General features: G+C 55.6%; 11 protein-coding genes across 11 annotated transcripts; 5 read left to right on the forward strand and 6 right to left on the reverse strand.

Moving 5' to 3' along the window:
* Nucleotides 1-1,659: 1,659 nt before the first annotated feature.
* BO72DRAFT_413639 (inositol monophosphatase family protein) lies at nt 1,660-3,640 on the forward strand. The gene is made up of 6 exons (XM_040942509.1): nt 1,660-2,193; nt 2,405-2,456; nt 2,517-2,605; nt 2,655-3,093; nt 3,168-3,299; nt 3,352-3,640. Exons 1-6 carry the CDS (start codon nt 2,016-2,018, stop codon nt 3,458-3,460), a joined length of 999 nt encoding a protein of 332 aa, XP_040796980.1. The 5' UTR covers nt 1,660-2,015; the 3' UTR covers nt 3,461-3,640.
* BO72DRAFT_452205 (shikimate dehydrogenase family protein) lies at nt 3,561-4,890 on the reverse strand. The gene has a single exon (XM_040945678.1). It carries the CDS (start codon nt 4,748-4,750, stop codon nt 3,710-3,712), a length of 1,041 nt encoding a protein of 346 aa, XP_040796981.1. The 5' UTR covers nt 4,751-4,890; the 3' UTR covers nt 3,561-3,709.
* A 1,402-nt stretch (nt 4,891-6,292) lies between these two features.
* Nucleotides 6,293-8,023, forward strand: BO72DRAFT_388179 (sugar porter family MFS transporter; the record flags this gene model as incomplete). The annotated part of the gene is made up of 3 exons (XM_040941706.1): nt 6,293-6,829; nt 6,885-7,598; nt 7,655-8,023. The coding sequence occupies 3 exons, from the start codon at nt 6,293-6,295 to the stop codon at nt 8,021-8,023; spliced, it is 1,620 nt and encodes a 539-aa protein (XP_040796982.1).
* BO72DRAFT_254280 (uncharacterized protein) lies at nt 7,948-8,490 on the reverse strand. Its single transcript, XM_040940065.1, has one exon. It carries the CDS (start codon nt 8,406-8,408, stop codon nt 8,028-8,030), a length of 381 nt encoding a protein of 126 aa, XP_040796983.1. The 5' UTR covers nt 8,409-8,490; the 3' UTR covers nt 7,948-8,027.
* A 601-nt stretch (nt 8,491-9,091) lies between these two features.
* On the forward strand, nt 9,092-10,240 carry BO72DRAFT_413649 (sugar phosphate isomerase/epimerase family protein; the record flags this gene model as incomplete). Its single annotated transcript, XM_040942510.1, has 1 exon — nt 9,092-10,240. One exon carries the CDS (start codon nt 9,092-9,094, stop codon nt 10,196-10,198), a length of 1,107 nt encoding a protein of 368 aa, XP_040796984.1. The 3' UTR covers nt 10,199-10,240.
* Nucleotides 10,241-10,770: 530 nt separating this feature from the next.
* BO72DRAFT_489379 (uncharacterized protein) lies at nt 10,771-14,216 on the forward strand. The gene is made up of 3 exons (XM_040948086.1): nt 10,771-10,923; nt 11,011-11,473; nt 11,548-14,216. Exons 1-3 carry the CDS (start codon nt 10,884-10,886, stop codon nt 13,781-13,783), a joined length of 2,739 nt encoding a protein of 912 aa, XP_040796985.1. The 5' UTR covers nt 10,771-10,883; the 3' UTR covers nt 13,784-14,216.
* BO72DRAFT_254309 (putative MFS sugar transporter) lies at nt 13,867-15,974 on the reverse strand. Its single transcript, XM_040940067.1, has 5 exons — nt 15,670-15,974; nt 15,272-15,612; nt 14,973-15,210; nt 14,395-14,915; nt 13,867-14,326 (listed from the first exon to the last, which is right to left on the reverse strand). The coding sequence occupies exons 1-5, from the start codon at nt 15,705-15,707 to the stop codon at nt 13,950-13,952; spliced, it is 1,515 nt and encodes a 504-aa protein (XP_040796986.1). The 5' UTR covers nt 15,708-15,974; the 3' UTR covers nt 13,867-13,949.
* A 1,025-nt stretch (nt 15,975-16,999) lies between these two features.
* BO72DRAFT_254306 (uncharacterized protein) lies at nt 17,000-18,615 on the reverse strand. Its single transcript, XM_040940066.1, has one exon. It carries the CDS (start codon nt 18,450-18,452, stop codon nt 17,151-17,153), a length of 1,302 nt encoding a protein of 433 aa, XP_040796987.1. The 5' UTR covers nt 18,453-18,615; the 3' UTR covers nt 17,000-17,150.
* Nucleotides 18,616-19,056: 441 nt separating this feature from the next.
* Nucleotides 19,057-21,712, forward strand: BO72DRAFT_413657 (uncharacterized protein). Its single transcript, XM_040942511.1, has 5 exons — nt 19,057-19,766; nt 19,833-20,180; nt 20,238-21,084; nt 21,142-21,394; nt 21,471-21,712. The coding sequence occupies exons 1-5, from the start codon at nt 19,103-19,105 to the stop codon at nt 21,480-21,482; spliced, it is 2,124 nt and encodes a 707-aa protein (XP_040796988.1). The 5' UTR covers nt 19,057-19,102; the 3' UTR covers nt 21,483-21,712.
* A 707-nt stretch (nt 21,713-22,419) lies between these two features.
* On the reverse strand, nt 22,420-23,688 carry BO72DRAFT_254343 (mitochondrial import receptor subunit TOM22). Its single transcript, XM_040940068.1, has 3 exons — nt 23,438-23,688; nt 22,840-23,129; nt 22,420-22,575 (listed from the first exon to the last, which is right to left on the reverse strand). The coding sequence occupies exons 1-3, from the start codon at nt 23,556-23,558 to the stop codon at nt 22,522-22,524; spliced, it is 465 nt and encodes a 154-aa protein (XP_040796989.1). The 5' UTR covers nt 23,559-23,688; the 3' UTR covers nt 22,420-22,521.
* Nucleotides 23,689-23,854: 166 nt separating this feature from the next.
* Nucleotides 23,855-26,175, reverse strand: BO72DRAFT_413663 (mitochondrial-processing protease subunit alpha). The gene is made up of 2 exons (XM_040942512.1): nt 25,776-26,175; nt 23,855-25,693 (listed from the first exon to the last, which is right to left on the reverse strand). Exons 1-2 carry the CDS (start codon nt 25,878-25,880, stop codon nt 24,059-24,061), a joined length of 1,740 nt encoding a protein of 579 aa, XP_040796990.1. The 5' UTR covers nt 25,881-26,175; the 3' UTR covers nt 23,855-24,058.
* Nucleotides 26,176-26,189: the final 14 nt, after the last annotated feature.

The following is a 26,189-nucleotide window of genomic DNA, read 5'->3' on the forward strand; positions in this document are numbered from 1 at the left end:
AACATAACCACTTCTGCTGAGGCAAAAGGCTTATTTCTTATCCTGGTCTTTGCCGATTCTTCCTCCACTTCTGAAAAGTCTCGGGCTTGTAGTGTCGGGTACGATTGCAGCAGGGTTGATGATAGTCAATTCTGTAAGGTGCAGGGCTGGATTTACTCTGGTTGACTGTATTTGGATCGCATTGCGTCTCTGTCGCATCTATACTCTATCCTTCTATCTGGACACTGAATCCAGAGAATGCGCCCCCAGTGCAGGCTGCGGAGAAGTGTTGGTCCCTCGGCTCCCTCCGGAAGTTATGTATGTGCTACAGCATCCCTGGGTGCAACGCACGCCAGGATGCATGCATTATTCAGCTCCTGGGGTTCGGTCGGATGAGCTGTTTGGAATTGTGATTTCGTCTGTCTGGGATATGCACAGCAGTGCCAGGAATGCAAGCGGACAGTATGTACAGCACAAGTAGGTGCGCCACGAGCCGAGGCTGGGAGGTAAAAGGCTTCCCCGAGCGGGACTCGGGAGGGAAAGCGCTTTGCCGGGTAACTTAGGTATTGTTTGTAAGAATGTGCGGGGGGTGCCGAGCCTGCCGAGCCGGCCCTCACCTTACACTTACGCTACGCTTACACTTACACTTCCTTGCAAACGATACCGCTGGACTTGAGCTGAGTTACGGACGGTGGATGGAGCAGGAGCAGGAGCAGGTGACTTTGCTGGCTGAAGTCCACTGAATCTGTCAGTGGTTGGTTTGTGGGGGGAAGGGGGGTGTTGGGCTGAGTGTTCGCGTGTTCGCTACGAGGTTCGGCCATCTGTGGTTCTGTTGGACGCTCTTCCCCTTCAAAGGAATTGGAGTGGTCTATGTAATCTTGGCTCCACGGTTCGATATCATGCTCTGCTTTCTGGAAGTAGCTCCTGCCAGACACGTTCGCAAGGTGCTTGCATGCGTACATGCTGTGTTGGAGTTTAGGGACTGGGACGGGGCTGGACTGGGGGCCCTGGCCCTACCTACTATCGCTAGACCAGATCTTGTGAAATTGCCGGCTCCACTTTTGACTGGCGAGTTGAGTCACTTAGTTATAAATTGTCGCATTATTAATCTCCTCTCGGACAGAGCTTGGGAAGGGTGGAATCGAGTCATGGGACGATCGGTCCCCTTCCCCATATTCGTTTGCCTTGATTTGAGCAATTGAGCTCCAGTGGCGAGGATTGGGGCAGGGCGATGGGCAGGAGCTGGAGCTGGAGCACTTGCACGTGCTTTAATTGTCCACGCTGTTGTATGCCTCAAGGGTCAGGAAGATAGACTGAATGGCGTTTGTAGGATGATCCTGGATTTACCAGGGTTCCATTGCACAGCTGTCAATCGCTGTCATTGCTCTGCAGGGTTGGTGAGAATGAGACAAACAGCGTGGAAGAAGAGATTCTCTAATATCATAGAGCAACACCAGCTTTGCTACACAAGTGCAAATTCAAAGCTCATGGTGAACCGGGAATGCGATTCCTCGAGATCACTCATCTGTGTCAGCGGTGCGACCCAAGAATAGCAGCAGGGGAAATAAACTCGCTTGGCGTTCGATAGCATGATGGACAATGAGTAGGGAATTACACAAGATTGTTGAGTTTTGCTGGGCAGTGCAACAGGAGCTGTTAGATCTATGAGGACAAACCCAATAAAGATCAATTGCAACTACCTCTCAACTGACTACTCGACCAGTGGCAATGCATCGATAGTTGCATCAACAGTCGGATGACCCACGTGAGGGAGCAGGACCCACTGATAAGTCGGTTATCAGCGGTGAAAGAAGCGGGAAACCTCCTCACTATCGCCGCTCCGAGCTTGCTCACTCTTCATCGCAACCCCGTGCTCGCCTCTATCCTCTTGTCTTGTTCTGTCTCATACCCTGCATATACTCCTGAGATAATAGACTAGACACTATTTCTGTCGAATTGTGCACCGAACTGTGCACATCACAGACACGACCCACCAGTGACGGACCTCAACCTACCCCGCACAACACCAAGTGATAATGGCCGCCCCCGAGTTCAGCCAGGAGCAGCTGGACGGAATCTACGCATTCGCGGTGGATCTCGGGCGCAAGGCCGGCCAGCTGCTGCTCGAGAGCGTCGAGAAGCGACTCGATGGGGGGAGCCAGGCGATCGAGGAGAAAGACAGCGCGGTGGACATTGTGACTCAGACGGACGAAGGTACGGGACCCCTCTCTACCTATACAACACGCACCGGAACACGCCGTCTCCAGGAAGCTGAAAGAAAAGGGGGGTCTGGGGGTTCTCCCCCAGGATGCTGTTATTCTGGGAGACTTGGGCGGGATGGGCGTTCTGGGGGGGAACCCCCAGACCCCCCTTTCTTTTCAGCTTCCCAAACAAAGCGCCGCGCATCAAGCTCACTGCATTCCAGATGTCGAAGCATTCATCAAGAGCTCGATCCAAGACCGATACCCCTCACACAAGTGCGTTCTCATCTCCCATGCAGTCCTGCCGGGACCCAACGACTGACCGACGAATTGCAGATTCCTCGGCGAAGAATCATACGCCAAGGGCCAATCCCGCGAGTATCTGATCGATGAGCAGCCGACATGGTGTATCGACCCGCTTGACGGTATGCGCCCCATCTCTACCTGTCAATTCTAGAAGACTAACCGTCGCAGGAACCGTCAACTTCACGCACATCTTCCCCATGTTCTGCGTCTCGATCGGCTTCATCGTCAACCACCGCCCGGTCATCGGCGTCATCTACGCCCCCTTCCAGGACCAGCTGTTCTCCTCGTGCGTCAACCGCGGCGCCTGGCTGAACGAGAAGCGCCGCCTCCCGCTCATCCACAAGCCGTCCATCCCGCCGATGCCCGCCAACGCCCCGGGCAAGTGCATCCTCTCCTGCGAGTGGGGCAAGGACCGCCGCGACATCCCCGACGGCAACATGTACCGCAAGATCGAGAGCTTCCTGAACCTGGCCGCCGAGACGGGCAGCCGCGGCGGCAAGGGCGGCATGGTGCACGGCGTGCGCAGTCTGGGCAGCGCCACCCTGGATCTCGCCTACACGGCCATGGGCTCGTTTGATATCTGGTGGGAGGGGGGTTGCTGGGAGTGGTGAGTTGGGTGCTTTGCTAATTCGCGTCGATCACCGATATTCCTCGTGACGGGCACTGACCAAGTAACACTAGGGATGTCGCTGCGGGCATTGCCATTCTGCTGGAGGCCGGTGGGTTGGTCACGACGGCCAACCCCCCTGAGAATCCGGAGACAGATCCGATTGAGGAGTACAAGTTGGGAAGTCGATTGTATCTTGGTATTAGGTATGTGGTTGTTGGAGCCTCCCAGTGCAATGCCGGTGACTAACCCGTACAGACCCGCGGGTCCGTCCGAGACCGAGACTGGACGTCAATCGCAAGAGCGCACGGTGCGCGAAGTATGGAAGCGCGTGCGGCAGTTGAACTTCTCCCGCCCGGGGGCCTAAGTCATTCCGCAATACAGATAGATAGATACCTTCCAGAAACATACAGTGCAAACATACGGCGAATATACCGTCGTCTACTAGGCTTATAAGCTGGGGCATGAATCATGTCAAGAGGCAAATATATACAATTCATCTATTCCTTTTTTGTATATTCTTTCAAACAACAAGCAAATGCTCCGGGTATGCTAGAATTCTGTACAAGAAATCATAAAACCATGAAGGTGGTGTCATCCAAATTTACCGCAAAAATTAAGCAGACTTGGGCTGCGTCCGCTCGGCGATCGTCTTGGCGACCATTTCCTTGACCGCATCGACCACCCCAGGGGTGCCGATGATATCGCGCCCGGTCCAGAGACGCGCCTGCTCCAGCCCCTGCCAGATCAGGGCCTCGGAGCCCTGGATGACCTTCCAGCCGGCGGCGTCGGCGAGCTCGGCGATCTCGGTCCAGGGGACGGGGTGGTAGCACATCTCCAGGATGACGCCCTTGGGCTTGGCGTCGTCCTTGCGGCCGAGCAGGGCCTGCAGCACCTGGCGGGCGTTGACCTCCTCGGGGCTCTTGGGCGGGTAGTTGGGGATGCCGGAGACGATGGCGGCGGGGGTCTCGAGGGCGGCGGCGGCGGCGGGGTCGGTGACGGGGATGATCGGGGCGAGACCGGAGAGGCCTGCATTGCGCTGGCGGTCCTCCTCCAGGATGGCGGCGACCTCGGCGGCGTCGCGGTTGACGATGTAGATCTGGCTGGCGCCGAGCCACTTGCGGAAGACGTAGACGGCCGTGCGGGCGGTGCCGCCGCCGCCGACGACCAGCGCGGGCTTGCCGCGGAAGCGCGCCGGGTCCGGCGAGTTCTGCACCAGCGCCTCCCGGATCCCGTTGCAGTCGGTGTTGGTGCCCACGTACCGCCGCTCCCCGGTCGTCTCGTCGGTCTGCACAAAGATCGTGTTACACGCCCCGGCTTGCCGCGCGTCCTCCGTCAGCTCGTCCAGGTGCGGCATGATCCCCACCTTCCACGGCATCGTCACCGACGACCCCACGAACTTGGGGTTCGCCCGGATCGACGCCAGGAACTTGTCGATCGGCGGCGACCGCGTGTACGGCGGCGGGTACGTCTCCGAGCTCCCCGTCACGCTCGACAGCGGGATCTGAATCCAGTTCAGCCCCAGCTTCTCGTAAACGGTCTTGTGCAGGGGAGGCGACAGCGAGTTCAGCAGCGGGTGGCCGTACAGGTAGGCGACTCCATCCCGGTCCGCGGGGATGGTGATGGGTTCTTCGGGTTGGGGGTTCGTGGAGGTCATGGTGGTGCGTGTCTTTGGGGGTGGGGAGAGAGGACAAAAAAGAAGTGAATTGCCTGCAATTGCGTTTCTTGTATCGAGAAAGAAGAGGAAAAGGGAGAGGATTGGAAGAGTAGAGAAGGAGAGAAGGGGAAAGATTTAAGGCCAATGACGAGGGAGGGGGGGGGGGCCCTCAGGTGTCAAGGCTGCCATGAGACTTTTTTTCTTGTTGCGGGAGAGATCTTTCGGCTTTGACTTTTACCTCCACTCTCCCGGCTCTTCCTTTTTCTCCATTCTTTCTCTGCCTGCTCCTCCTCCTCCTCCTCCACCTCCAGTCTACGACCAAGTGCTGCAACTAGCCTGTGCTCCCAATCTCTCTTCCGTTGCCCCTCACTCGGTTCCTGGAACATGGAAAATAGGTTGATGGTGAGTGGATCATGCTGGGTGGCATGGATCCACTGACATACTGGGCGACAAAAGCCGACTGCTGCAGCGGCATGAACTCACGCCGCCAACGGGCAGAACCCTTTTCCCGCCACTCGCGAAATCCCCGAGACTCCGACGGCGCGGCTTTAGTCTCTGGCTTAGTCTCTATTCTTCTTCCTTCTTCCCCACGGGGAGACCTTCTCCGGCGAAGCACTTTCCCCAGCCACTGTCGCTATCGTCCTCTCTTCATTGGCCCGCTTAATGTGCGATCTTCGTATCACCTCCTGCTTAGGGTTTGGCCCAGAGTCCGCTGAATGCGAAGCCTTGGGGCTTGCATCTCAGTTTCCCACGGGTTGAGCCCGTCGGTTTCTGTGGGCGACGGGCGACGGGCAACATTCCCTTCCACACCCCTCCCCACAAACTGACACACTCGCCCTCGCCTAATCTGCTTTCTTAAGTTTTCTGTTCCTCCCGAGTGGAGACGCCAGGCCGAACATCGGCCTCAGATCCCATGGGGAAGCGCACCCTCTGGCCCCAATAGGCGCAGTCCGGCCGCACATGACATGCTTTTTCCTGCCCGTGGTGCGAGTTAGTCACGGTCTACGGTCTCTCGAGGGCCAAGCTGGTCTAGGTCCAATCGTTGCGCCGGCACACGTGGTGACAGACTTTGCGCTTCTCCTTCCCATTCCCTTGGCTTGCCTTTGGTTGCTCTCTGCTGGCTGCTGGCTGCTGGCTGCAAATTCGCTGGGCGTGTTTACTCTGCGCGTGGATCGTTTTCCCGCTCCATCGTTTTCCCACGATACTTTCTCTGGTGTAGTCCTTGGATATCTGGGGTTTTGATTTGCCTGAGTTTTGCCTCCCTCCGCACCCCGGATTTTGCTTAGACTGGGGAAGGTAGTCTGAGCTATATAAGCCCACTTCCTCGAGGAGCAGGATCTGTTTCCTTCTCACCATCACCAACATCTCTCTCCGATCACCAAGACCCTCAAACACTTCTCGCCTAGCTCGTTACCTTCTATCCCTTCTTCTCGCTCACAGTCTCTGTTTCCTCCTCCCCCTAGCCTTCTTCGTCTTTACTCCTCCCTCAACAAGGCACAGGTATAAACAAGTGTCTAGCCCCAGGGGTGATCATCATCCATCATGGGAATTCTTTCAATGGTCGAGGACAGGCCGACGCCTAAGGAGGTCTACAACTGGAGAATCTATCTCCTGGCGGCGGTCGCCTCGTTCACATCATGCATGATCGGATACGACAGTGCCTTCATTGGGACAACGCTGTCGCTGCAGTCCTTCAAGGACGAGTTCGACTGGGCTTCTATGTCCACAGCCACCCAGAATCTGGTCAGTGCCAACATCGTCTCCTGCTACCAAGCCGGGGCCTTCTTCGGAGCATTTTTTGCGTACCCGATCGGGCATTTCTGGGGTAGGAAGTGGGGCCTGCTCGCTTCTGCGCTGGTCTTCATTCTGGGGGCGGGCTTGATGCTGGGTGTCAACGGCGACCGGGGTCTGGGCCTTCTCTACGCTGGCCGTGTCCTGGCTGGAATTGGCGTAGGCGCGGGGTCTAACATCACGCCCATCTACATCTCCGAACTGGCCCCGCCTGCCATCCGCGGTCGGTTGGTTGGTGTCTATGAGCTGGGGTGGCAAATCGGTGGCCTGGTTGGCTTCTGGATCAACGTGAGTCTTATCTACGTCTATTTTTACTGGACTCGGGCTAATCATGCGGAAACAGTATGGTGTCAGTGAGACGCTGGCTCCCAGCCACAAGCAATGGATCATCCCCTTTGCCGTGCAGCTGATTCCTGCGGGTCTGCTCCTCATCGGTATCGTCTTTGTTCGGGAGTCTCCGCGCTGGCTGTTCCTCCGCGGGAGGCGCGAGGAGGCCATCAAGAACCTCTGCTGGATCCGCCAGATCCCCGAGGACCACATCTACATGATGGAAGAGATTGGTGCCATCGACCAGTCCATTGAAGCCCAGCGGAACACGATCGGACTGGGCTTCTGGAAGCCCTTCAAGGCCGTCTGGACCAACAAGAAGATCCTGTACCGGCTGTTCCTCGGCAGCATGCTCTTCTTCTGGCAGAACGGCTCGGGCATCAACGCCATCAACTACTACTCCCCTACCGTGTTCAAATCGATCGGCCTGAAGGGCACCAACTCGAGTCTGCTGACCACGGGCATTTTCGGGGTGGTCAAGACCGTAGTGACTTTCGTCTGGCTCCTCTGGCTGATCGACCGTGTGGGAAGACGCAACCTCCTGCTGATCGGTGCCATTGGCGGTTCCGTGTGTATGTGGATCATTGGCGCGTACATCAAGATCGCGGATCCTGTGAACAACAACACCCAGTCGCTGAACGGCGGCGGCATCGCTGCCATCTTCTTCTTCTACCTGTGGACGGCGTTCTACACCCCCACCTGGAACGGTACTCCCTGGGTGATCAACTCGGTAAGCTCCCCCTGCTGCTCCACTGCCGACTGAACAACGCTAACCGGCCAATGAAGGAAATGTTTGACCCCAATGTGCGGTCGCTGGCTCAAGCCTGTGCCGCCGGATCCAACTGGCTCTGGAACTTCCTCATCTCGCGGTTCACCCCGCAGATGTTTGAGAAGATGGAGTATGGCGTGTACTTCTTCTTCGCGTCCTTGATGATTCTTTCGTTCATCTTTGTGTTCTTCCTGATACCCGAGACAAAGGGTGTTCCGTTAGAGAACATGGATCCCCTGTTCGAGATCCAGCCTGTGTGGAAGGCGCACGGCGTCGTTCTGGAGCAGATGCGCGAGGACGAAGAGCGGTTCCGCCGCGACCTGGAGGAGTCCGGCTTCACCAAGTCCGAGGTGCACCAGGTGGAAGACACGGCGACCAAGGTCTAAAGCCTTACTTTTGGATTTCGATTTTGCTCCTTATCATTTCAGCCTGGCGGGCTACAATGACCTGCGAATGATTGTTAATGTATTTCTTTGTATTGTCTTGGATATCACGATTGTTTAGATAGTCAACATACCTATTGTTTATGACATACCTGGTTCGATTCCTTTTGATTGCCCGTCGTATCAGATCTTGGGCCATGAAAACTCTATTGGTTGGGAGCGGTGAAGCATCGCTTGGTATGACCTTGGCAGTGCCATGGCCAAGGCAAGCGACCCGAGAGTGTGTAACGTCAAGGTTTAGACACGATGGCGGTGGCGGTTTCAGGGGCGATAACGAGCGAAAGAGCCAGGTTAGACTGACCGTGAAACCAAGAAACAGTAAGAACATTTAGGTGCCTGGTCTCCCACAATCCGGAAGACAAAAACGTGAGAGAGTACCACAGATGGACGGGGGATAAAGGGTTGAAAAGGGAATGAGGAAGGAGGCCGTCATCCCGCAGTCTCCCGAAGCCACTGCCGCACTATTGTGTGACGGACGGATAAATGCAGGTGAGGAAGTGGCTGGGCAAAGCGCTTTCCCGCCCGCCCGCCCGTCACTGACCACTGACCCTTTCTATTCTTCCCTCCAGGCAGAGAGAACAAACAGCCCTAACTGATTCTGCTGACAATCATTCTTCCCCAGGCCCTGCAAGAATGGATCTCGCCCTCCTGGATGGTCTCCATTATTGTGGGAAAGAGTATAAGGCATCTGCCCCAATACATGAACCTTCCCTCGGCCATTATTTGCGCTTTATCAACAAATTGCTTTTTTAGCACTTTCTCTTTCGCTATTTCCCCCCCCCCTGAATCGAAACGCTTAGAAATAGGTGACGCGGCCCGTTCATTCGTCCATTCCGTCACGATAACATCTTACGGATTCGTATCTATCACATCATATCTTCTCGACAGGTCATAATATAGATCCATCCTGCTGCTGCTCTCATCTGTTTCCTCTTCCCAAGTTCTCTGCTGCCCTTTCCGTTCTTTCCCTCACTCCCCCCCATCCAACACATCTCATTTACATCGCACAACATGCCGAACCGTTTGGGAATTGCCTCGATGTCGCTGGGTCGACCGGGCATTCACAGTCTTTCCGGCAAGCTGCACCAGGCTGCTCTGCACGGCTACGAGGGCATTGAGCTGTTCTTCGACGATCTCGACCACTTTGCCAAAACGCTGTTCCAGGGCGACCACACGGCGGCCGCCAAGCAGGTGCGCCGGCTGTGCGACTCGCTGGGGCTGACCATCATCTGCCTGCAGCCCTTCTCCTTCTACGAGGGGCTGCTGGACCGCGAGGAGTCGGAGCGCATGGTGACCGAGAAGCTACCGCGGTGGTTCGAGCTGGCGCGCATCCTCGACACGGACCTGATCCAGATCCCGTCCAACTTCCTCCTGGCGGACCCGGCGACGGGCAAGCTGCGCACGACGGGCGACCGCAGCGTGATCGTGGCCGACCTGCAGCGGGTCGCCGATCTGGGCTTGCAGCAGTCGCCGCCCTTCCGCTTCGTCTACGAAGCCCTGTGCTGGGGCAACCACGTCGACACGTGGGACGCCTCGTGGGAGGTGGTGCAGCAGGTGGACCGGCCCAATTTCGGGCTGTGTCTGGACACCTTCAACCTGGCCGGGCGTGTGTACGCGGACCCGGCGCACCCCAGCGGCAAGACGCCCAACGCCGAGGCCGACCTGGCCGCCTCGCTGGCCAAGCTGCGCGCCTGCGTCGACGTCAAAAAGGTCTTCTACATCCAGATCGTCGACGGCGAGCGCCTGACCGCCCCCCTCGACGAGTCCCACCCCTTCCACGTCCCCGGCCAGCCCACCCGCATGAACTGGTCGCGCAACGCCCGCCTGTTCGCCTTCGAGGAGGACCGCGGCGGCTATCTGCCCGTCCAGGAGGTCGCCCAGGCCTTCTTCGATACCGGCTTCGAGGGCTGGGTTTCCTTGGAGCTCTTCTCCCGCACCCTCGCCGACCCCCACCCTGATACCCCCAAGCAGCACGCGCTGCGCGGTCTCGAGTCGTGGAAGAAGCTCGTCACTCGGTTGAATTTGACGGACGTCTCGCCGTCCGCTTCGTACACGCCCCTGGCCTCCCCGGCCGTGGAGACTCCGGCTCCTGCTTCGCCGCTGCAGCACCGTCTGTGAGCGTCACGGTGCTTGCACGGTGCCTTTCCCCGACGAATTGAGGTATCATCCGTGATGGAGCTCCTTGGGTCAGGTCCATCACGAACCGACATCTCGTCTTCAACTTCAAACCCCCCCCCCAATCATGTCCTGTGACAAAGGAATGATGAACGATATACCCTGTTCCGGAGTGAATGCTTCTCACTCCCACATACACCTCCTACCATCATCATTATCAACCTCCTGCTTCAGCCCTGAGATACGGCTGTACATTATGCACATATCATCGCTTTGCTTCCACATTAGCATGGGACTTGTACTTGGAATGAATGTAACGACACACTTGGTTCCTGTTTTTTTTGGTGTTTATTTTGTGGCAATCTAGATACTATCTACACCAATACTGATAGAGAATAAATGAACAAAATAAACTTGCCTCTTACCACAAACGAGACTTAATATCTGTGGTGCCCTCCGTGCCGTCAGCACCGCAACCTGCATAATTTTTCCCCCAAGCGGGGATGGATAGTTAGTGCCGTGAGTATAGTGCGGGGTAACCTAAGTGAAGGTCAATCCCTCCTCCCCTCGCCGACTTCTTATCTCCAGGACAAGACTATCTACTATCTACTAAGTTATCATCAATCACCTCCTCCCCTCGCCTCAACACCACCACTTCCTCCTCCTCCTCCGCTGCTACTGTACAATCATGCCCCACTCCCACGCTCCGAAGAAAGTAGCCATCATCGGTACACACCCTTCCCCCGTCAACCTCAACTCCCCCCTCCCCTCACCCTCCCCCCAAATACTATACTATACTAACACAATAAACCCAGGAGCCGGCCCCTCCGGCCTCGTCACCGCCAAAACCCTCCTCCACAATGCCCCCGGGGGCTTCTTCCTCCCCACAATCTTCGAGAAAACCACCCGCATCGGCGGGCTGTGGGCTTGCCCTGCGACAGACGGAGCAGACACCGCTCTGCATCAGGCTCAGACCCAGACTCAGACCCAGACCCAGACTCGCCGAAAAACCAGAGGCTTCGTGAACCCCGCCATGCGCACGAATCTCAGTCGGTACACGGTCGCGTTCTCGGATCTGGGGTGGGAGAGCGTCCTCGGGGAGGGTGATGAGGTGCCGATGTTTCCGGAGGCGAGGCAGGTGCGCAGGTACTTGGACACGTATGCGGAGCGGTTTCTTTTGCGGGAGGGGGCGGGGGTGGTGAGGTTGGGGTGTGAGGTTGTACGGGTTGAGCGGGGGGATTTTGGGGTAGGGTGGGTGGTGGAGTGGGTGCAGGGAGGGTTAGTATGCTGTTCTTTTCGCGAATTCGAGGGGTTGGGGGATTGCTGACTTGTTGTTGTTGTGGTTGTTGTAGGGATGATACCGGTACGCGGACGGAGCGGTTTGATTACCTCGTTGTCGCGTCGGGGTACTTTGCTCGGCCGGTGGGGCTGGATATCCCTATCTCTGGGTTCGAGGGGGAGATGGTGCATAGTTCTGCGGTGCAGGAGATGGAGGATGTGCAGGGGTTGTTGGACCGGGTTCGGGTTGGGGGATCTGGTGATGCTGATGCTGATGTTGATGCTGGAGGGAAATTAGTGGTCGTGGGGGGCAGTATGTCGGGCGTCGAGGCTGCGTCGGCGGTGGCCTTGCATCTTTCTTCTTCTTCTTCTTCTTCTTCGACTCCTGGCCATGCGCCGCTCGAAGTCCATCACATCTGCTCACGTCCGTTCTGGATGGTGCCGACCTACTTACCCCACACATCTCCCGACCAAGAAGCCCCCGGGACGGCGGTGAATTTCCTCCCCCTCGACCTCGTCTTCTACGATCGTGCCCGTCGTCCCCCCGGCCAGATCGAGTACGCTGTCGGCCCGCTCGCGCCGGACCAGATCTCCAGATCGAATGCCTGGTTCCGCCAGCTGCTGGGCAGCGAGTACGCACGGATCGGGAGCTTTGGCGTCTGTCCGGAGGATTCGGAGCTGCAACCCTCCTGGGTGGCCATCGGCAACGACTACGCGGAATACGTGCGCGCCGGGGCCGTCAAGGTCACCATCGGCCGCGTCGCCCATCTGAGCTCGTCGAACGATCGCGCACGCGCACGTGTGGGAATCAGCCTCCCAACCGGAGAATCCAGCATCCTGGACAACGTCGCTGCCATCATCCTAGCCACGGGCTTCACGCCCCGCGACTCGCTCGCCTTCCTCCCGCCCTCCATCCTCTCGACTCTCGAATACGCCCCAGACGACGCATTCATCCCCCTCATCCTTGACAATAAGGGCACCTCACACTCCGAGATCCCGGATCTGGGGTTTGTGGGCTTCTACCGCGGTCCCTACTGGGGTGTCATGGAGATGCAAGCGCGGAGTCTGGCCGCGCGCTGGAGTAGATCTCCGGCTGAGCAATCGAGACAAGACCGCTCCCCTACCCTCGCAAAGGAAACCGGACCCGAAACCGACAGGGAGAAACTGCGCCGCCTCCGCCACCAGACCAAACACAGGAGCCAGTTCCCCATGGGCGACTACGTCGGCCTCATGGAGTCCTTCGCCAGGGAGCTGGGGATTCCTCGCCTGCCTATTCCAGACCCAACCCCAAACCCAAACCCAGACTCAGACTCAGACTCGGCTTCAGACCAGCAGCGCCCGCTCCTTGACCCCGTCATACCGGCTAGATATCCCTACCTCTCCGCTTCAGCTTCATCGGCAGGACCCGATAACCCCACAAAGACCCTAAGTTCCCTAGCCACCACCCTCTCCCCAACCCCTAGCACAGTCTCCACTGGCGAAGCGCCAACAGCAACAGCCATCTTCCGCGCCCTACACGGCGCATGGCACTTCTCCCGAACAACAACGACAACCACAACAAGACCCCACAAGAACGAACCCTCTGCTTCGCTATCAGAACCGGAACCATTAGATACCAAAACAGAATCACCAACCACCGGCTCCGCTCTCTTCAAACCACGCTACACCACCCTGCCAGGCTACGAGCGCGAGTATCTTTACACTGAGATCGAAACAGAAACTGAAACAAACCCCAAGCCTCAGGGTCAGCCCCCGAGTCCACCGCACCAACCAGAAACCACAGGGCCATCACGCAGTAGCGATAGCAATACCACTCTAGAGGACGGGGTCAAGCGATCCGTGTACCGGCTTCTCGGTGATGGGGGCGGGGGGTCTGCGTTCAGGGACGGCAACTGCGATCGGGGCGGAGGGATTCATGTTTGGGATTGGGAGTGTGATGCTGGTACTGATGCTGGTACTGGTAGTGGGGAGGGTGTGGAGGGTGATGGAGGTAGCGGCTGTCAGGAGGGGAGGGTACGTGCCCCTCCAGCGGAGCGGTTCTCGCATGGTATACAAGTCTCGCGGGCGAGTTTGGGGGGTGGGGCGTTCGATGGTGGAGATGAGCATGAGCCGAAGGACGCAGGTGGAAGCGGGAGTGGACGGAGGTGGTATGGGATTTGTGGCATTGGAAAGAATACTGATGGGTGGGGTGGTGCTACGTGGGAATATATATTTCATTTAGAGGGGGTGTCCATCATACGGTGGGAGTGCGTGAGCGCGATAGAACTGGAGTCTGGTCGGAAGCTCGCGAGGACGCTTTATCTACGCTGATGGGAGCGAGATATATCATGGGCACACTTGGATCAAGGAGCAAGCGACGGCAACTGAGCACTCTGGCCAATTCCCTACCGGGTATCATCAATACTATTATTCCAGCTACCACAATACCGTATGTGCAGCTAGTCAGGCGAACTCTCTCAGCTATACACCCCCACACCTAAACCCGCGCATCCTCGACCGTCGTGGCGTACGGCTTCTCGCTGGTCACGCGCATCGACTTCTCGTGGGCGAAAAGGTCCTCGCCCTGCGTGACGTGGTTGGCGCCGCCGAAGAGCGCGTCGATCTCCTCGAGCGGAACCTGCTTGGTCTCCGGAATGAAGAACCAGACGAAGAGCGCGAGCAGGAAGTTGATGCCCGCGAACATGTAGAACGCGTAGAACCCGCAGTTGTTGAGGAAGGTGGGGAAGAACTGCTGCACGATGGCGTTGGCGACGTTCTGCGTCTGCGAGGCCATGCCCACGGCCTGCGCGCGGACGTTCATGGAGAAGACCTCGGACGTCCAGATCCAGACGGTGGCGCCCCAGGATGGTTTGTCTGTGGCCCGTTAGTAGCTGGCTCCCAAAGGGCTTGTGCGCAACCCAAAGACAAGGGGGTATACTTACAGAAGAAGATGAACAGGAACAGCAAGAACACGATCGATATACCCACCGACTCCGTCTTCGCACCCCCAGGCGACGGGGTCTCGGTCTCGACCGCAGAGACGATGATCATGCAGATCCCCATGCCGATACCACCGACAATCAGAAGGAACTTGCGTCCGAAGCGGTCGATGACCCAGACGGCGTTCAGAGTGAACAGGATACCGAAGGTGGCGTTGAGGGCGTTGATGAGGGCGATCTTGCTGGCGCTCGTGAAGACCTTCTCGTAGATCTTGGTGGAGTAGGTGTTCAGGGTTCCTTGTCCGGTGATCTGCTGACCAGCGTTGATGACCAGCGCCAATCCCATACGCTTGCGGAGGGACTTGTCCTTCCAGAGCGCGCTGTAGTTGCTGGAGATCGCCTCCTTCTCGTATTCGAGGGCTTCCCGGATCTTGAGCAGCTCCTCCTCGACCTCTTCGTCGGTCTCGCGGACTCTGCGGAGAGCCGAGCGCGCCTTCTCAATATCGTCTTTACGCTGGACATACCTATGAGAGGGTCAGCAAGACTTATTCCTATAGAGGGAAAAGAAGTGTTAGACATACCAGCGAGGCGAGCCGGGGATGGTAGGCAGAATAGCCAGAATAATGACGGGAACGAGAAGCTGGAAGATGACGACCAGCTTCCAGTCCCACTCTCCCAGGTTCTTTGAATGCTTCGTGCAGCCATAGTTGATCCAGAAGCAGATGAAAGAGCCAACGGAGTAGAACATCTGCCAGAAGGTCATGATCTTTCCGCGGATCTCGGGCGGTGCAAGTTCACCGATGTAGATAGGGCCGGCAGCTGGAAAACAACACGGTTAGCTGCAGTCCTGGATTGATAGGACGTCTCGCATGTAACTCACTCAATGCAATACCCTGGCCAATACCGATAATGCAGCGTCCCGCAAGGAAGCAAGCAATACTGCCCCGCGGCGACCAGCACTGCATGAAGGTGGCAGCAATGACCAAGACACAGCCAATGGCCATTCCGATCTTACGGCCAAGAAAATCGGCAATGGGACCACCGAGGAAGAAACCTCCGAAGATCGCACCCACAGTGTAGGCTGTATTGACGGCTCCGATCATATTGTTGTCCGGGTTATGGAAGTAGGCTGTCCAGTTGTCCGAGCCCTGGACGGAATTGTAGACAGAGGCATCATAACCATAAAGCACCATGCATGCTGCTGCAACTAAGGAAATGAACCTGGAGAATGATCTATTAGAGAGAGTTCAAATAGCCTGCTTGAGGAGCAAGACTCACCAGTTGTAGGCTCGCTTTGACATGAATTTCTCAATCATCTTGACGACGGGGTATCTGAAACGGTCTAATGGAGGGAGGGTAAAACAAGAACGAATAGGTGAATATCACCAGGTGGTCGTCTTGAAGGGCCACCTCTTAAAGCCAACCGGGGCTACAAAGGACTGATGGGGAGAAGCGCAAGACACAGACAGAAGAGAGGAGGAAAGAAAAGATGCAGCAGGAGATGCGGGCTGTGGGTATAAATATGCGAAGCGGCCGACCTCGAACCAGGATGACCATAAGCAGATAAGCTACCATGCCGCGTGCCAGCAGCCAGGTGGCAAGCGCTATATCAAGCCATCCTACGCCCTAGCATCATCCCATGCAGCATTTAGAGTGGACGCTAAACCGAACGTAACCCTGGTGGGAGGCGAAAGGTGGGAGAAAGGCGGGGGGCCAGAGCTCCCCCAGACCCCGGACCTGTGCATGCACGAACCGACCTTGACAGGTTTTTCCCGACACTTGTCTCCAGGATTTGAGTCAGGGGGAGGGTGGAGTGGAGTGGGGATTCCGGGGTGAGTTGCAAACCAGCGATGGAGATGGATGGAGCAATTCCCCAGACGGGACCCATTGTCGGGGCTGTCGTATCGTGGAGAAATCCGGGGTCGAGATTCGAGGAAATTCTCAACGACACACGGCCCAAGTCACCCCATTTCCCACGAATCAGCCGCGGTAAGAACGCCAAATGGGGGCTAATCCGGATCCACCAATGGAAATGGCAAAATAGATTAATTCAAGACTTGTCGCACTTTCACATGGAGGGGGGAAATGGATAGAGAAAGGATCAGGTGAGAAGGAGAGGAGGCGATTGGCGGCGAAGAAGAGAAGAAGATGGACGAAAGGTGAGAAAGAGGCAAGACAGATTCATCCATCACCGGTCACGAGACCCCTCTCTTCTCTCCGTCTCCTCCATCCTCAATCCCATCCCTCAACCAATTTACCCCCGAATGAGATCTTCCCATCTGCCAACCCTACATTCAGGTTCGTATCAATGCCACGAGGTTGACACAGATGGCTATCCCCAAGGTTCCTGAGATACGGGCTGGTCCTATGTCGCTCGACGAGATCCGGATCTACAGGGCTACCTAAGTATACTGGGGCAAATTGGGGCGACACAAACGGCCACACGAACGATACCATTCCTAATGCATACAGTCGAGACCGGTCTGTCCTTATACCCGCATATTAACCGAGGCCTTGTCTCTGGCCATTCTCGCTAGTCCTATTGCAGCCACCAACTCCCATAGCTCGAGACCACCATGACTCTTCTCCGACGAGATTCAAATCCCAGGTATGAATGTGTCAACATCCCCGTTCCTCGAGAATACCGGGCTAGCGCCGATCCTAAAAAAGAAATGCGTTGCTGTGCGTGATGCCCTCCATTTCCTCGTTCACCGCACACCGTTGTCCTTTGGGAGCCTGCCAGATGCCGACGTTCCTCCTCACACTCGCGTTTGCAGCTGGTGGAAGCACAGGGATCCTCTCTCTGTCGTCAAATTATTCTTGCACGCCTGAGACGAACCGAAGTCAAAGATATCCTGAACTTTCCTGCGGGTGTTTCGCTGAGAGGGAGTGAACCGTCTATACCGCTGCTGGGTGGCTGAATCAGACACACTAACTTGGGCACCCACCATATCAGATGCTTGACTGGGTCTTTCCCAAGCTCGCGAGGCCTCGGGCATGAGAGTTGTCATTTCATCGGCTGGAATGGAGCAACCTGTCTTGATGGCTATGCTTGGTGCACGTTGATCGCGATGGTTCCTGCCTCGAAGCAGCAAGTATCGCACGCGAAGCCGTCGGTAAATTTCCCGCAGAATGTAAAGGAGGGTTGCCACCATGACTGACGCCCCGAAGACTGCGCATATCTTATAGAACACATCGAGTTCATTTGCCTTCTGTGGGCGGCGTCTGTCCACCCGAACAACATTTGTGTTGGAGTGGCATATTACGCACTGCCTTGGCTGAAAGCCCAGGAAGGTTTTCGCTATATGGGTATCCCTCCAGCTATGCCCGCCACATATGTTCTCACAATCCGAGTCAAGGCTGTGAGAGCTCTGACACACGGATGAACGTCTGTGTTCTGTGCGAGTCATGACAGAATTTAAGTGCTCGATGGCCCTTTTGGAAGTCTTCGTTCCTTTCTCCTTTCCAAGCAAGTATTCCAGGATCCCATGATATCCCAGGGAGTGTGGATCGCTTGCAAGTGTCTTGATAGGTTGATCCTCCGGAGGAATTTCATGCACTTGTCTTGGTTTGAGGCCCTGGCTTGCAATTTGGTCTGAATGCTCTCCAACTGGAAAAGCAGCCAGTGGACGGTCGAGTAGTGTCCCCTGCTGCAGAAGGTTGCCGGGCCCCTCGAGTATCAGCTCTTCAAAGATACTCTGGCAATTGTGCAAGTCCAGAGATCCTCTCTCTATGTTTGTTATCGTCAGTGTGAGCTTCAGACCTGGCTCAACCACGTTCTTGACCGGGATCGTATCCTTTGCATCTCTGTCAAGCATTGAGTCCGCTTTTCGTTGTACAGGATGTCCCAAGGTGATTGTGCAGCCTGGTCCATCCGGTTGGTGAGATTCAGACACTGCGACATAATCCGATATGCTGGCGCATGGGTTACTGCATCCGATCCAGGGCTTATCGGTCCCGTTCACTTGATGCGGGATCAGCGGGAGATGCTCTTGGGTGCTATTTGATATCACACTTAGAAGTGCGTGAAGAAACGCAACGAATCGCTGTTGACAATACATGAAGGAGGCAAGAAATTGGCGGCTGTGATAGGATTCTATGGCGTCAATTATGTTGTCTAAGATGCAGCAAGTAAGTTTTGCAAGTCATGGGAAGGTAAGAACTGAAGGAGGATCTGCGAAACCTAGCACGGCATGCATCAGTGATGAGACTGCTACGCAAGTTTGAGAAGTTACAGGCGGAGCTGATGCTGCTGAGGAAGCCACGACCGTTGCTAGAAGGCATTCCTGCCAATATTGCCATCTGCCCATGGTCGGGGACGCTGATCGAAGCTTGAGAGGCTTGAGCAAGTGGGAAAACAGTCGAGTCAGTGTTTTTTGGCTCTCTCATGGCAGCGCTGTCACTCAAGTATTGTCAACTGTCATACAGCAGTTGTTCACAGGGTACGGTGCTTGATAGAATGTTCTTTGACTCTCCTATAAACAACAGCCAACTTCCCAAGAAGCACTCCGTAGTCTCTCACATTAGGCAATATTGCAACCCCATCACGTGCTTTCGTGCCACGCCCCGACGCGGTCCCGCCGCGGTTGGTTGCAGACCCGATTCCTCCCCTCCGGCCCTCCTCCCACATTATCTATCGACTTGCAGTACACCCCCACCCCCACCTCACCATTCCTGCCCCCCCCCCCAAACTACATTGCATCTATCCCCTATGCCCCGCACATATGGCAAGAAGAAGCAGACGCGACTCTCCTTCGCCCCAATAGGCTCCTCTCCCGTCCAGCAGAATGAGCCCGCCTCGGACGGAGAGAGGGATCGCCGGGCGACCCTCCGCTATTCGCATCCTTCCAAACCCACCATTCTCTCCAGTCGCCCCAGGCAAGACACCGCTTCGCCTTCACCGTTTGTCAAGAAAGTCGAAAAAATGGCCAAAGACAAGAAGCCCGTGTCGTCGTCGAAGGCCGTGAAGAAACAATCCGCACGCAAATCTGCGCGCCAGAAGGACAAAGATCGCGCTGTGTCGCCTGCTGCTCCCGTTGTGAAGGTTGAGACATCCTCCGACGATGGGAGTGAGTCGCATTCGGCGGAGGAGCAGAAGGGTGCTGTAAGATCTACTCGCAAGAAGGGCAGCAGTCGCGCGAAGAAGGCGCCGGCTTCGGTTGTGAAGGTCGAAGCGACGTCTGACAATGAGGGGGAAGAGGCGGGGTTGGTGGAGGAGCAGAAACCCGCTCGCAGGTCATTGCGGAAGAAGAGTTCAAGGCATACGACTTCTGAGTCAGTTCGAAGGGAGAAGTCAGCTGAAGGCGAGGCCAACGAGTCGGATACGGTGGAGTCAAAGCAGGGTGCCCGAAAGATTTCTCTGACGGGCCGCGAAGGTATGCTCTACGGACGAATAAGTTGAACGACTTGACATCTGCTAACCTCGATTGGAATTTAAACAGAGGACTCAAACAAAACGCCCGACCGTGCTGTTACACCAGAGCAGGATAGTGAAAGTGACATTGACATGACTCGCAGCGCGCGCAAACGATCTGCCCCGACGTCGCTGAAGCGAAAGAGATCAGAAGAGGCTTCCAATAGTGAGCCGTCTCTACAAGTCGTATCAGACGACAGCGACGGCGATGAAGTTGTCAGCAGACCTCGCCGAAAGCTTAGGCGGGGCACTATTTCTCAGCCTGTCGAGGACGAGGACGATGATGATTTGCCGACTGCGCCTCGAACGCCGCGTCGCGCCAGAGACCAGGATGACTTGGACATTGAAGAGGACCTCGAAGCTCTGCAAGACTCAGGTACCTTTTTCTCTTTCTCTCCCTGATCTGACAGTTTACTAATGACATCTGCTACAGTGGTGAAGGAAACTAGGACCAGAGGCCGTCTAGCAAACTCCGCCAGAGCCCAAAGACAGCAACATTTGGAAGCTCTGCGCCGTCGGCGAGCAGGAAAGTCTGAATCGGACGAGGAGGATTCCCAGCTCGAGGCAGGAGAGAGCGGAGATGAAGGCGAAGGCGAGGGCGAGGAGAACGAAAGCGCTGCGGAAAGTGAGCAGGCCGCTGCCGCCATCAAGCCCCGATCGCTTAGTAGAAACGACGATAGCGACGTCGAATCATCTATTGCAGGCAATGATGATTTAGACCGCTACGAGGATGACTTCGTCCTGCAAGATGAGGACGATCTACTGGGTGCGCCCGGCGGTCTCGACGAAATGCCATTCGAGTTCACCCGTCACGCCTACAAGCAACTCAAAGATTACTTCCAGGACGCGGTGGAATGGATGGTGCACAACAAGCTGAACCCAGCCTTTCCGCGCTCGAGTCCAGTCTACGAACTAGCCTTCAGCAAACTCGAGGACGAAGTCAAAGGCCGCACGGGATCACAGCTGGTGTCGTCGGTGTGGACGGCCGAGTTCCGCCGCGCACTTCTGGCACGACCACACATGGAAGTGACATCCTATCCGACCTTTGATAACCATCCGTGCGATGCATGCAAGCGCTCTGGCCACCCGGCGTCCTTTGACATTAAGCTCTACGGCAAAGCCTACGCTTTGGACACCCTGGAACCGCTCGAGGATGAGAACAGTGATGATGATGACGACGACGAGGAGGAGCAGTCTGACAACGAACAAAGGGACAGCCGCGAAAGAGACCGAGACGGGCACGTCTTGCCGGACGAGAATACGCGCTTCTACCTCGGACGGTATGTTACTTGCCAGGATCATCAGCGAACACACCCACTAACAAACAACCCACCCAGACACTGCAAGACCAAAGCGAACCTGGCTCACACTCTAACCCACTGGCGCTTCCGTCTCAACGAGTGGGTGACCGACCACTTGCGCCTCAAGGGCTACCTGTCCGATGCGCGCATCCTCGAACGCAGCCACTGGAGCCACCGCAAACAAACCAAGTATGCCATCAAGGCAGTGGAGACGATGGTCCAGGAGGGCGAGGTCAAGAAACTCTGGCGCGATTTCCACATCGATCTGCGAACCGCCCGCGAATCCAGTGTATGTCCAACTAAAACAACCCTTGAATACTAACTACCACTAAGTCTGGAGACTCTTGCTAACGGTGACTTCACAGTCCCTCGGATAGGATCGCGAGTGCTTTGTTCCAGGATGGGGTTCGAGAAACCTTCCCACTCATCGCTCGATATAACCAGCCAGTCAGCCTCCTTCAGTTCTAGGCCGAGGGCACTTTCTCATGCTGCTTCACTTGTCTTCGACACTTTTCCCATGAGACAATTCTTACGAGACTGAGGCAGGTTAACCAGAGAGGCGTTTTACCTCCACTTGCCTCGACACGTTTATCTGTGCATACTAGGGGTCTCCCTTTTTTTTTTTTTTTTTTTTTTTTTTTCCTCTATCCATACTAGGGATCTCCGCTGCCTATAATCGGCCCTTCCTTCCGTCATTTTTCCATGATACCCTTTCTGCTTGCTTGTTTTGTCCTTCAATCATCACAATCTTATTGTTTCTCCATATTCCCGATCATGTTTACGCACATGGCATAGTCCTACATCTAAAAAGAGGATAGGATGTTTCTATACCTCAATATAACCCCCCAAAGTTCCCAAATCTTGAAATCATTCACATTTCATGAAAATCTAGAAACATGAGTTCCCCAAAACATAACTAAAAAATTGATAGGAGTAGACACATCAAAGAAACAGAGACAAAAAAAGCCGATTATACAAGTACAACACACATCGCCCAAGGAAACGGGAGGGTGGAAGAGGGATGAACAAAGTTGAAAGGCAAGGCCAAAGATGGTTTCCGAAAGCGAACAAGATGTGAGGGGAAAGTGGAAAAGGAAGAACACCGTGATTCTTCATTTCCCTCTGCCGGGGACACACACACCCCAGGGCCATTCTGTACAGTGTATATAACTTTTTTTTGCATCGTCTGTCCCAGCAAATCCTGGAGTTCCATCCGGGTGGGTCTTGTTTATACACAGAAGGGGAAGAGAAGGGAATGGAGTTGAACGACGATACGGATAGCGGATCTCATCGCGGAAGAAAAGATCCGTTGTTGTTCTTTTCGATCCACACTTCCTCAATCACTCATTGTTGCGATCTTTTTCTCTTTGGGGCGACGGAGAATTGTTTCCTTTTCATTTTTGGGGGGGGAGCCATTTACAGAGTAGGCTGGGCCTGCTGCTCGGCGGGGGCAGCGCCAGGGGTGAGCATCTATCGGAAGCGGGGAAGGTTAGCATCTTTTTCTTGGGGTTTTTCTCATATCGGTCGATGCAATGGCAGTCTCGGGTTGTATGGTGTACACCAAGGACTTCGTGGCGAGCGATTCCCGGGGTTTCGGGCGAGAACAGGGAAAAAGAGGAAGAGGGCTTTTTGCTCTTCTTTGCTCAAATCCTTCCAAACCCGAATTTCCCAGGAGTCGAAAAAAGCAGTAACAAAACAAGTGGCCAGAGAGAAAAAAAAACAATATAACCATACCTCATTAGCACCCTTGATCATGCCCTGCTCGCGCTCCATCTGGATGTACTGCTCCTCCTCGGCGTAGGCCAGAGCCCATGGCACACCCAGCAGGAACGCGCTGGTGCTGATGATCCACAGCGCCTTGCCGCTGAACGTCACGCTGGACTTTGTGAAGGAGGTGACCGTGTTGACGGTGGAGGTGAGGGAGCGGCGAGCAGAGGGAGGAAGCATGTCCTTCAGGGCATAGATGCGGTCGTACAGGGTCTCGCTCTCGAGCTCTTCGTAGGACTCGGTGGAGATCTCGGATTCTATAGTGCAGCGGAAAGATGATGTCAGTTCGTGGTTCTATATTTGTGCAGACAGCATTTGCGATGCTGGCTGGCTTGTTATGTGCTTCTTCTATGGGATTGTTTTTGAGGTTGAGATGGATTGGAGGATGTAGAGCTGGGGGTAGGGTGCATGGCTGCGAAATTGGATGGTCGCGTAAGGATGGATGTATGGATGGGTTATAGGCGGATGGTGATTGATTGAAAATGATCGCAGGAGAGGTGGGTTTTCGATTGCGATAGTCGCCACTTGGGATAAGATTCGATGGACTTATAAAAAGTGGACGTACCGGTGTCAGTGTAGTCATCGTCCTCCTCTTCGTCATCCGAGGCAAGAAGGACGTTGTGCTTGCTGGGTTGAGGCTTCTCCTGGGCGAAGTGCTCGTCCTCGACTTCGGTGAGCTTGACCATTGTGACGTTTGAGGAGTATAAATGGTGTGAGTTTGATTGCAATAGAAGGTGGGGGCGCGAGGGTCGTGAAGATGAAGATGGTGGTGAGTTCAGTAGGAAGTTGGATGGAGGAGCAGAACGGAGATTGAAGGCGGCCGCCGGCTTCGAACTTCCGTTCCAACTTTTTTCCCGGGCGGAAACAAACTCAAAGCGGTAAGGAGCTGGCCGCCGCCCATCCATTCTTATTCATCAATGCGCTGCAATTCCACGTCAATTGTCATCCAATCATTTATTCTGTGAGCCTTTAATGGCCAGTGCAACTATAAGAAGAATACAGGCAGTGATGCGTCTATGGTACACTTTGATTGAGGTTCATGGCTATATCTAATTACATAGAGTGAAGAATTTGTGGAAAGCCTGTTCTATCCCAACCTGCTTCCAGGAAATAATCCTTTCCTGGACGCTATACTTTGCTTGAGGTTCGCTGAACTAGGAACCTCATTGATCATTCGTTCTCCAAGCTACCGTCTTCCCAACTGCCATCTGGCTATCCGCTCCTGGATCTCTCCCCAAGGGAACGGGCGCAGCTTGTACCCTTCAAGCTCGCCTTCCTGCAGGACGACGGTGGGCTTTCCACTGCCCTTGCCAGGGTTCTGGACCTGACCACCGAAGACCTTTCTAGCCACCCGACGCAGGTCCTGCACCGTCAAGCCCTCAATGTGCCGGCACATCTCCTTGACGCTCACCTTCCGGCCGTGGACCTGGACCTGGCGTCCGAGATCCTCCAACTCTACCATACGCGACTCCAGGTTCATGAGAAGCGAGGAGCGGAGCTGGTTCTTTGCACGCTCAACCTCCTGGGGCTGAAGCGCGGAATAGCCGTTGTCAAGGGTCAGGGCCTGCAACTCACGGCACATGACCTCCAACATCTCGGTCGTGCGCGTGGGGCTGCAGGACGCGGAGATTCCGAAAATACCGCTGTCCGTGTAGCTGTGGTTGAACGCCACGCAGCTCTCCACCCACCCGTGCTGGTTCAACACGTTGGTGTAGAGACGGGAGTACATGCCCTTGCCGGGACCACCGGCCGAGAAGGAGCCGCCGCCTCCGAGGAGGGTCTGGAGAGTAGCGAGGGCGTAGATGTCAGGGTTTGAGATTGGGAGGGCCTCGAAGGCAAGGTGGATGTAGCTCAGACGCGGCAACATCGGGTTGGCTGGCGGAGGGATGGGGGGTAGAGAGAGGAAGCCGCCCGTGTAGTGAGAAGGCCGAGTCAAGTCTAGAGTCGTTGACTGCACTAGCGACGGATCAAGCGGCGATGCGGCATCGTTCTGCGAGCCGGACAGGCTGAGGTTTTTCAAGAAGGGGAGTTTCGAGAGAATTCCCGACTTGGAGGTCGGGGGTGTGGTAGAAACAGTCGAAGATGGCGTGAATTGAGGGACTGTGGGCACCTGTCCCTCCTCCAGAGTCGATTCGGAATGAGACAAAGTAGTCTCGACACCGGTTCCCGAAAGAACCGGCTTGTTCGACTTCATGTCACCAAAGTACTGCTCCGCGAGCTTAACCGCCTTGTCATGCTCCACGCCGGCAAAGGCAACCACCATGCGCTCAGGGTTGAAGAAAGTCTGCCGGTACTTGTCCACGACCGATTTGTTGATCTCTCCCAGTCTCTCCGCCGGGCAGAGTAGTGGGTTTCCCAGAGTGTTGTTCGAGTAGGCCGCCGTGTGCACCAGCTCCGGCAGGATGAGGTCGGGCTTGGACCAAATCTCGCCGATCTCATATTCCGCGGTGGCCAGCTGCTGAATCACCTCTTCCTCGGTGATGAGAGGATCACGGATGGTCTCCGCCAGTAATCCGAGCGTCGAGGGAACTGCAGAGTTGAAGCTAGCCGACTGGTACATCAGCGACTCTCGGGAAGACGCGCATTGAATGTTGCCGCCGAGATTCTCCAGAGTTTCCAGCATCTCATCGGCGGAGTGTGCCTTGGTGGACTTGAAAGCCAGTCTGTCCATGATGTGGCTCACACCGCGCAGGCTCTCATCTTCATAGCGGGATCCAGCGTCGACATAGACACCAACTCCAGCGAAAGGGCCTGGCAGGGATTCGGTAGCGACGCGGATTCCGTTCGGCAGGGTAGTGATCTGATCTAATTCTGCGGGGTCCTGTAGAGAGTGTGAGATTCCGAGTCAGCCTGCTAATGGCGCATTTTGCCGCAAATCCAACCAACCTGCGCGCTCAACGTACCTTAGACCCGTCTGCAGCGGTGGAAAAGCTTCTCGACGCAGCTGAGCGAGGCACGCGAGCAATCGGCTTCGCGGACTCGACAGCCCGCAATACAGAGCGACGCATCTTCGAGTATGTGTGTTGCAAAGTCCCAATGAGTATGTCTAGATTACTTTTGCGTGTTTGCCTGAGTTTTGTGAAGCCTGCTGTTCCGGAAAATGGTTTCGTCACGGCCAGGCGTCGCAAGGATTTGGGCTCCGAGCCGGGGTTGCTTATCTAAGCGTGGAAGCACTCGGGGGATTTCTTGGGCAAGATTGAGCAATGCAGCATCAATATATAAGGGAATAGCAAGGTTGCTGACGCTAGTATTTCCTTTCCAGAGGTATGTAATTTCGAGAAGAGTTTGCGTCCTCAGCAACGAAGTAGTGCCATTTG

Source organism: Aspergillus fijiensis, assembly GCF_003184825.1.
Source record: "Aspergillus fijiensis CBS 313.89 unplaced genomic scaffold BO72scaffold_66, whole genome shotgun sequence".
Lineage (NCBI taxonomy): Eukaryota > Fungi > Ascomycota > Eurotiomycetes > Eurotiales > Aspergillaceae > Aspergillus > Aspergillus fijiensis.

Excerpts from the sequence above, each read along its gene's own strand:
- BO72DRAFT_413639 (XM_040942509.1), top strand. The coding sequence starts at position 2,016 with ATGGCCGCCCCCGAGTTCAGCCAGGAGCAGCTGGACGGAATCTACGCA. Across the intron at positions 2,194-2,404 it reads TGTGACTCAGACGGACGAAG|ATGTCGAAGCATTCATCAAG; the intron begins GTACGGGACCCC and ends ACTGCATTCCAG. Across the intron at positions 2,457-2,516 it reads GACCGATACCCCTCACACAA|ATTCCTCGGCGAAGAATCAT; the intron begins GTGCGTTCTCAT and ends GACGAATTGCAG.
- BO72DRAFT_452205 (XM_040945678.1), bottom strand. The coding sequence starts at position 4,750 with ATGACCTCCACGAACCCCCAACCCGAAGAACCCATCACCATCCCCGCG.
- BO72DRAFT_254280 (XM_040940065.1), bottom strand. The coding sequence starts at position 8,408 with ATGTTCTTACTGTTTCTTGGTTTCACGGTCAGTCTAACCTGGCTCTTT.
- BO72DRAFT_489379 (XM_040948086.1), top strand. The coding sequence starts at position 10,884 with ATGCCCCACTCCCACGCTCCGAAGAAAGTAGCCATCATCG. Across the intron at positions 10,924-11,010 it reads GAAGAAAGTAGCCATCATCG|GAGCCGGCCCCTCCGGCCTC; the intron begins GTACACACCCTT and ends CAATAAACCCAG. Across the intron at positions 11,474-11,547 it reads GTGGAGTGGGTGCAGGGAGG|GGATGATACCGGTACGCGGA; the intron begins GTTAGTATGCTG and ends TGGTTGTTGTAG.
- BO72DRAFT_254309 (XM_040940067.1), bottom strand. The coding sequence starts at position 15,707 with ATGATTGAGAAATTCATGTCAAAGCGAGCCTACAACTG. Across the intron at positions 15,613-15,669 it reads TCAAAGCGAGCCTACAACTG|GTTCATTTCCTTAGTTGCAG; the intron begins GTGAGTCTTGCT and ends ATCATTCTCCAG. Across the intron at positions 15,211-15,271 it reads TGGCCAGGGTATTGCATTGA|CTGCCGGCCCTATCTACATC; the intron begins GTGAGTTACATG and ends GTTGTTTTCCAG.
- BO72DRAFT_254306 (XM_040940066.1), bottom strand. The coding sequence starts at position 18,452 with ATGTATTGTCAACAGCGATTCGTTGCGTTTCTTCACGCACTTCTAAGT.
- BO72DRAFT_413657 (XM_040942511.1), top strand. The coding sequence starts at position 19,103 with ATGCCCCGCACATATGGCAAGAAGAAGCAGACGCGACTCTCCTTCGCC. Across the intron at positions 20,181-20,237 it reads CGAAGCTCTGCAAGACTCAG|TGGTGAAGGAAACTAGGACC; the intron begins GTACCTTTTTCT and ends CATCTGCTACAG. Across the intron at positions 21,085-21,141 it reads ACGCGCTTCTACCTCGGACG|ACACTGCAAGACCAAAGCGA; the intron begins GTATGTTACTTG and ends CAACCCACCCAG.
- BO72DRAFT_254343 (XM_040940068.1), bottom strand. The coding sequence starts at position 23,558 with ATGGTCAAGCTCACCGAAGTCGAGGACGAGCACTTCGCCCAGGAGAAG. Across the intron at positions 23,130-23,437 it reads CGATGACTACACTGACACCG|AATCCGAGATCTCCACCGAG; the intron begins GTACGTCCACTT and ends GCTGCACTATAG. Across the intron at positions 22,576-22,839 it reads TGATCAAGGGTGCTAATGAG|ATGCTCACCCCTGGCGCTGC; the intron begins GTATGGTTATAT and ends CGCTTCCGATAG.
- BO72DRAFT_413663 (XM_040942512.1), bottom strand. The coding sequence starts at position 25,880 with ATGCGTCGCTCTGTATTGCGGGCTGTCGAGTCCGCGAAGCCGATTGCT. Across the intron at positions 25,694-25,775 it reads CCGCTGCAGACGGGTCTAAG|GACCCCGCAGAATTAGATCA; the intron begins GTACGTTGAGCG and ends CACTCTCTACAG.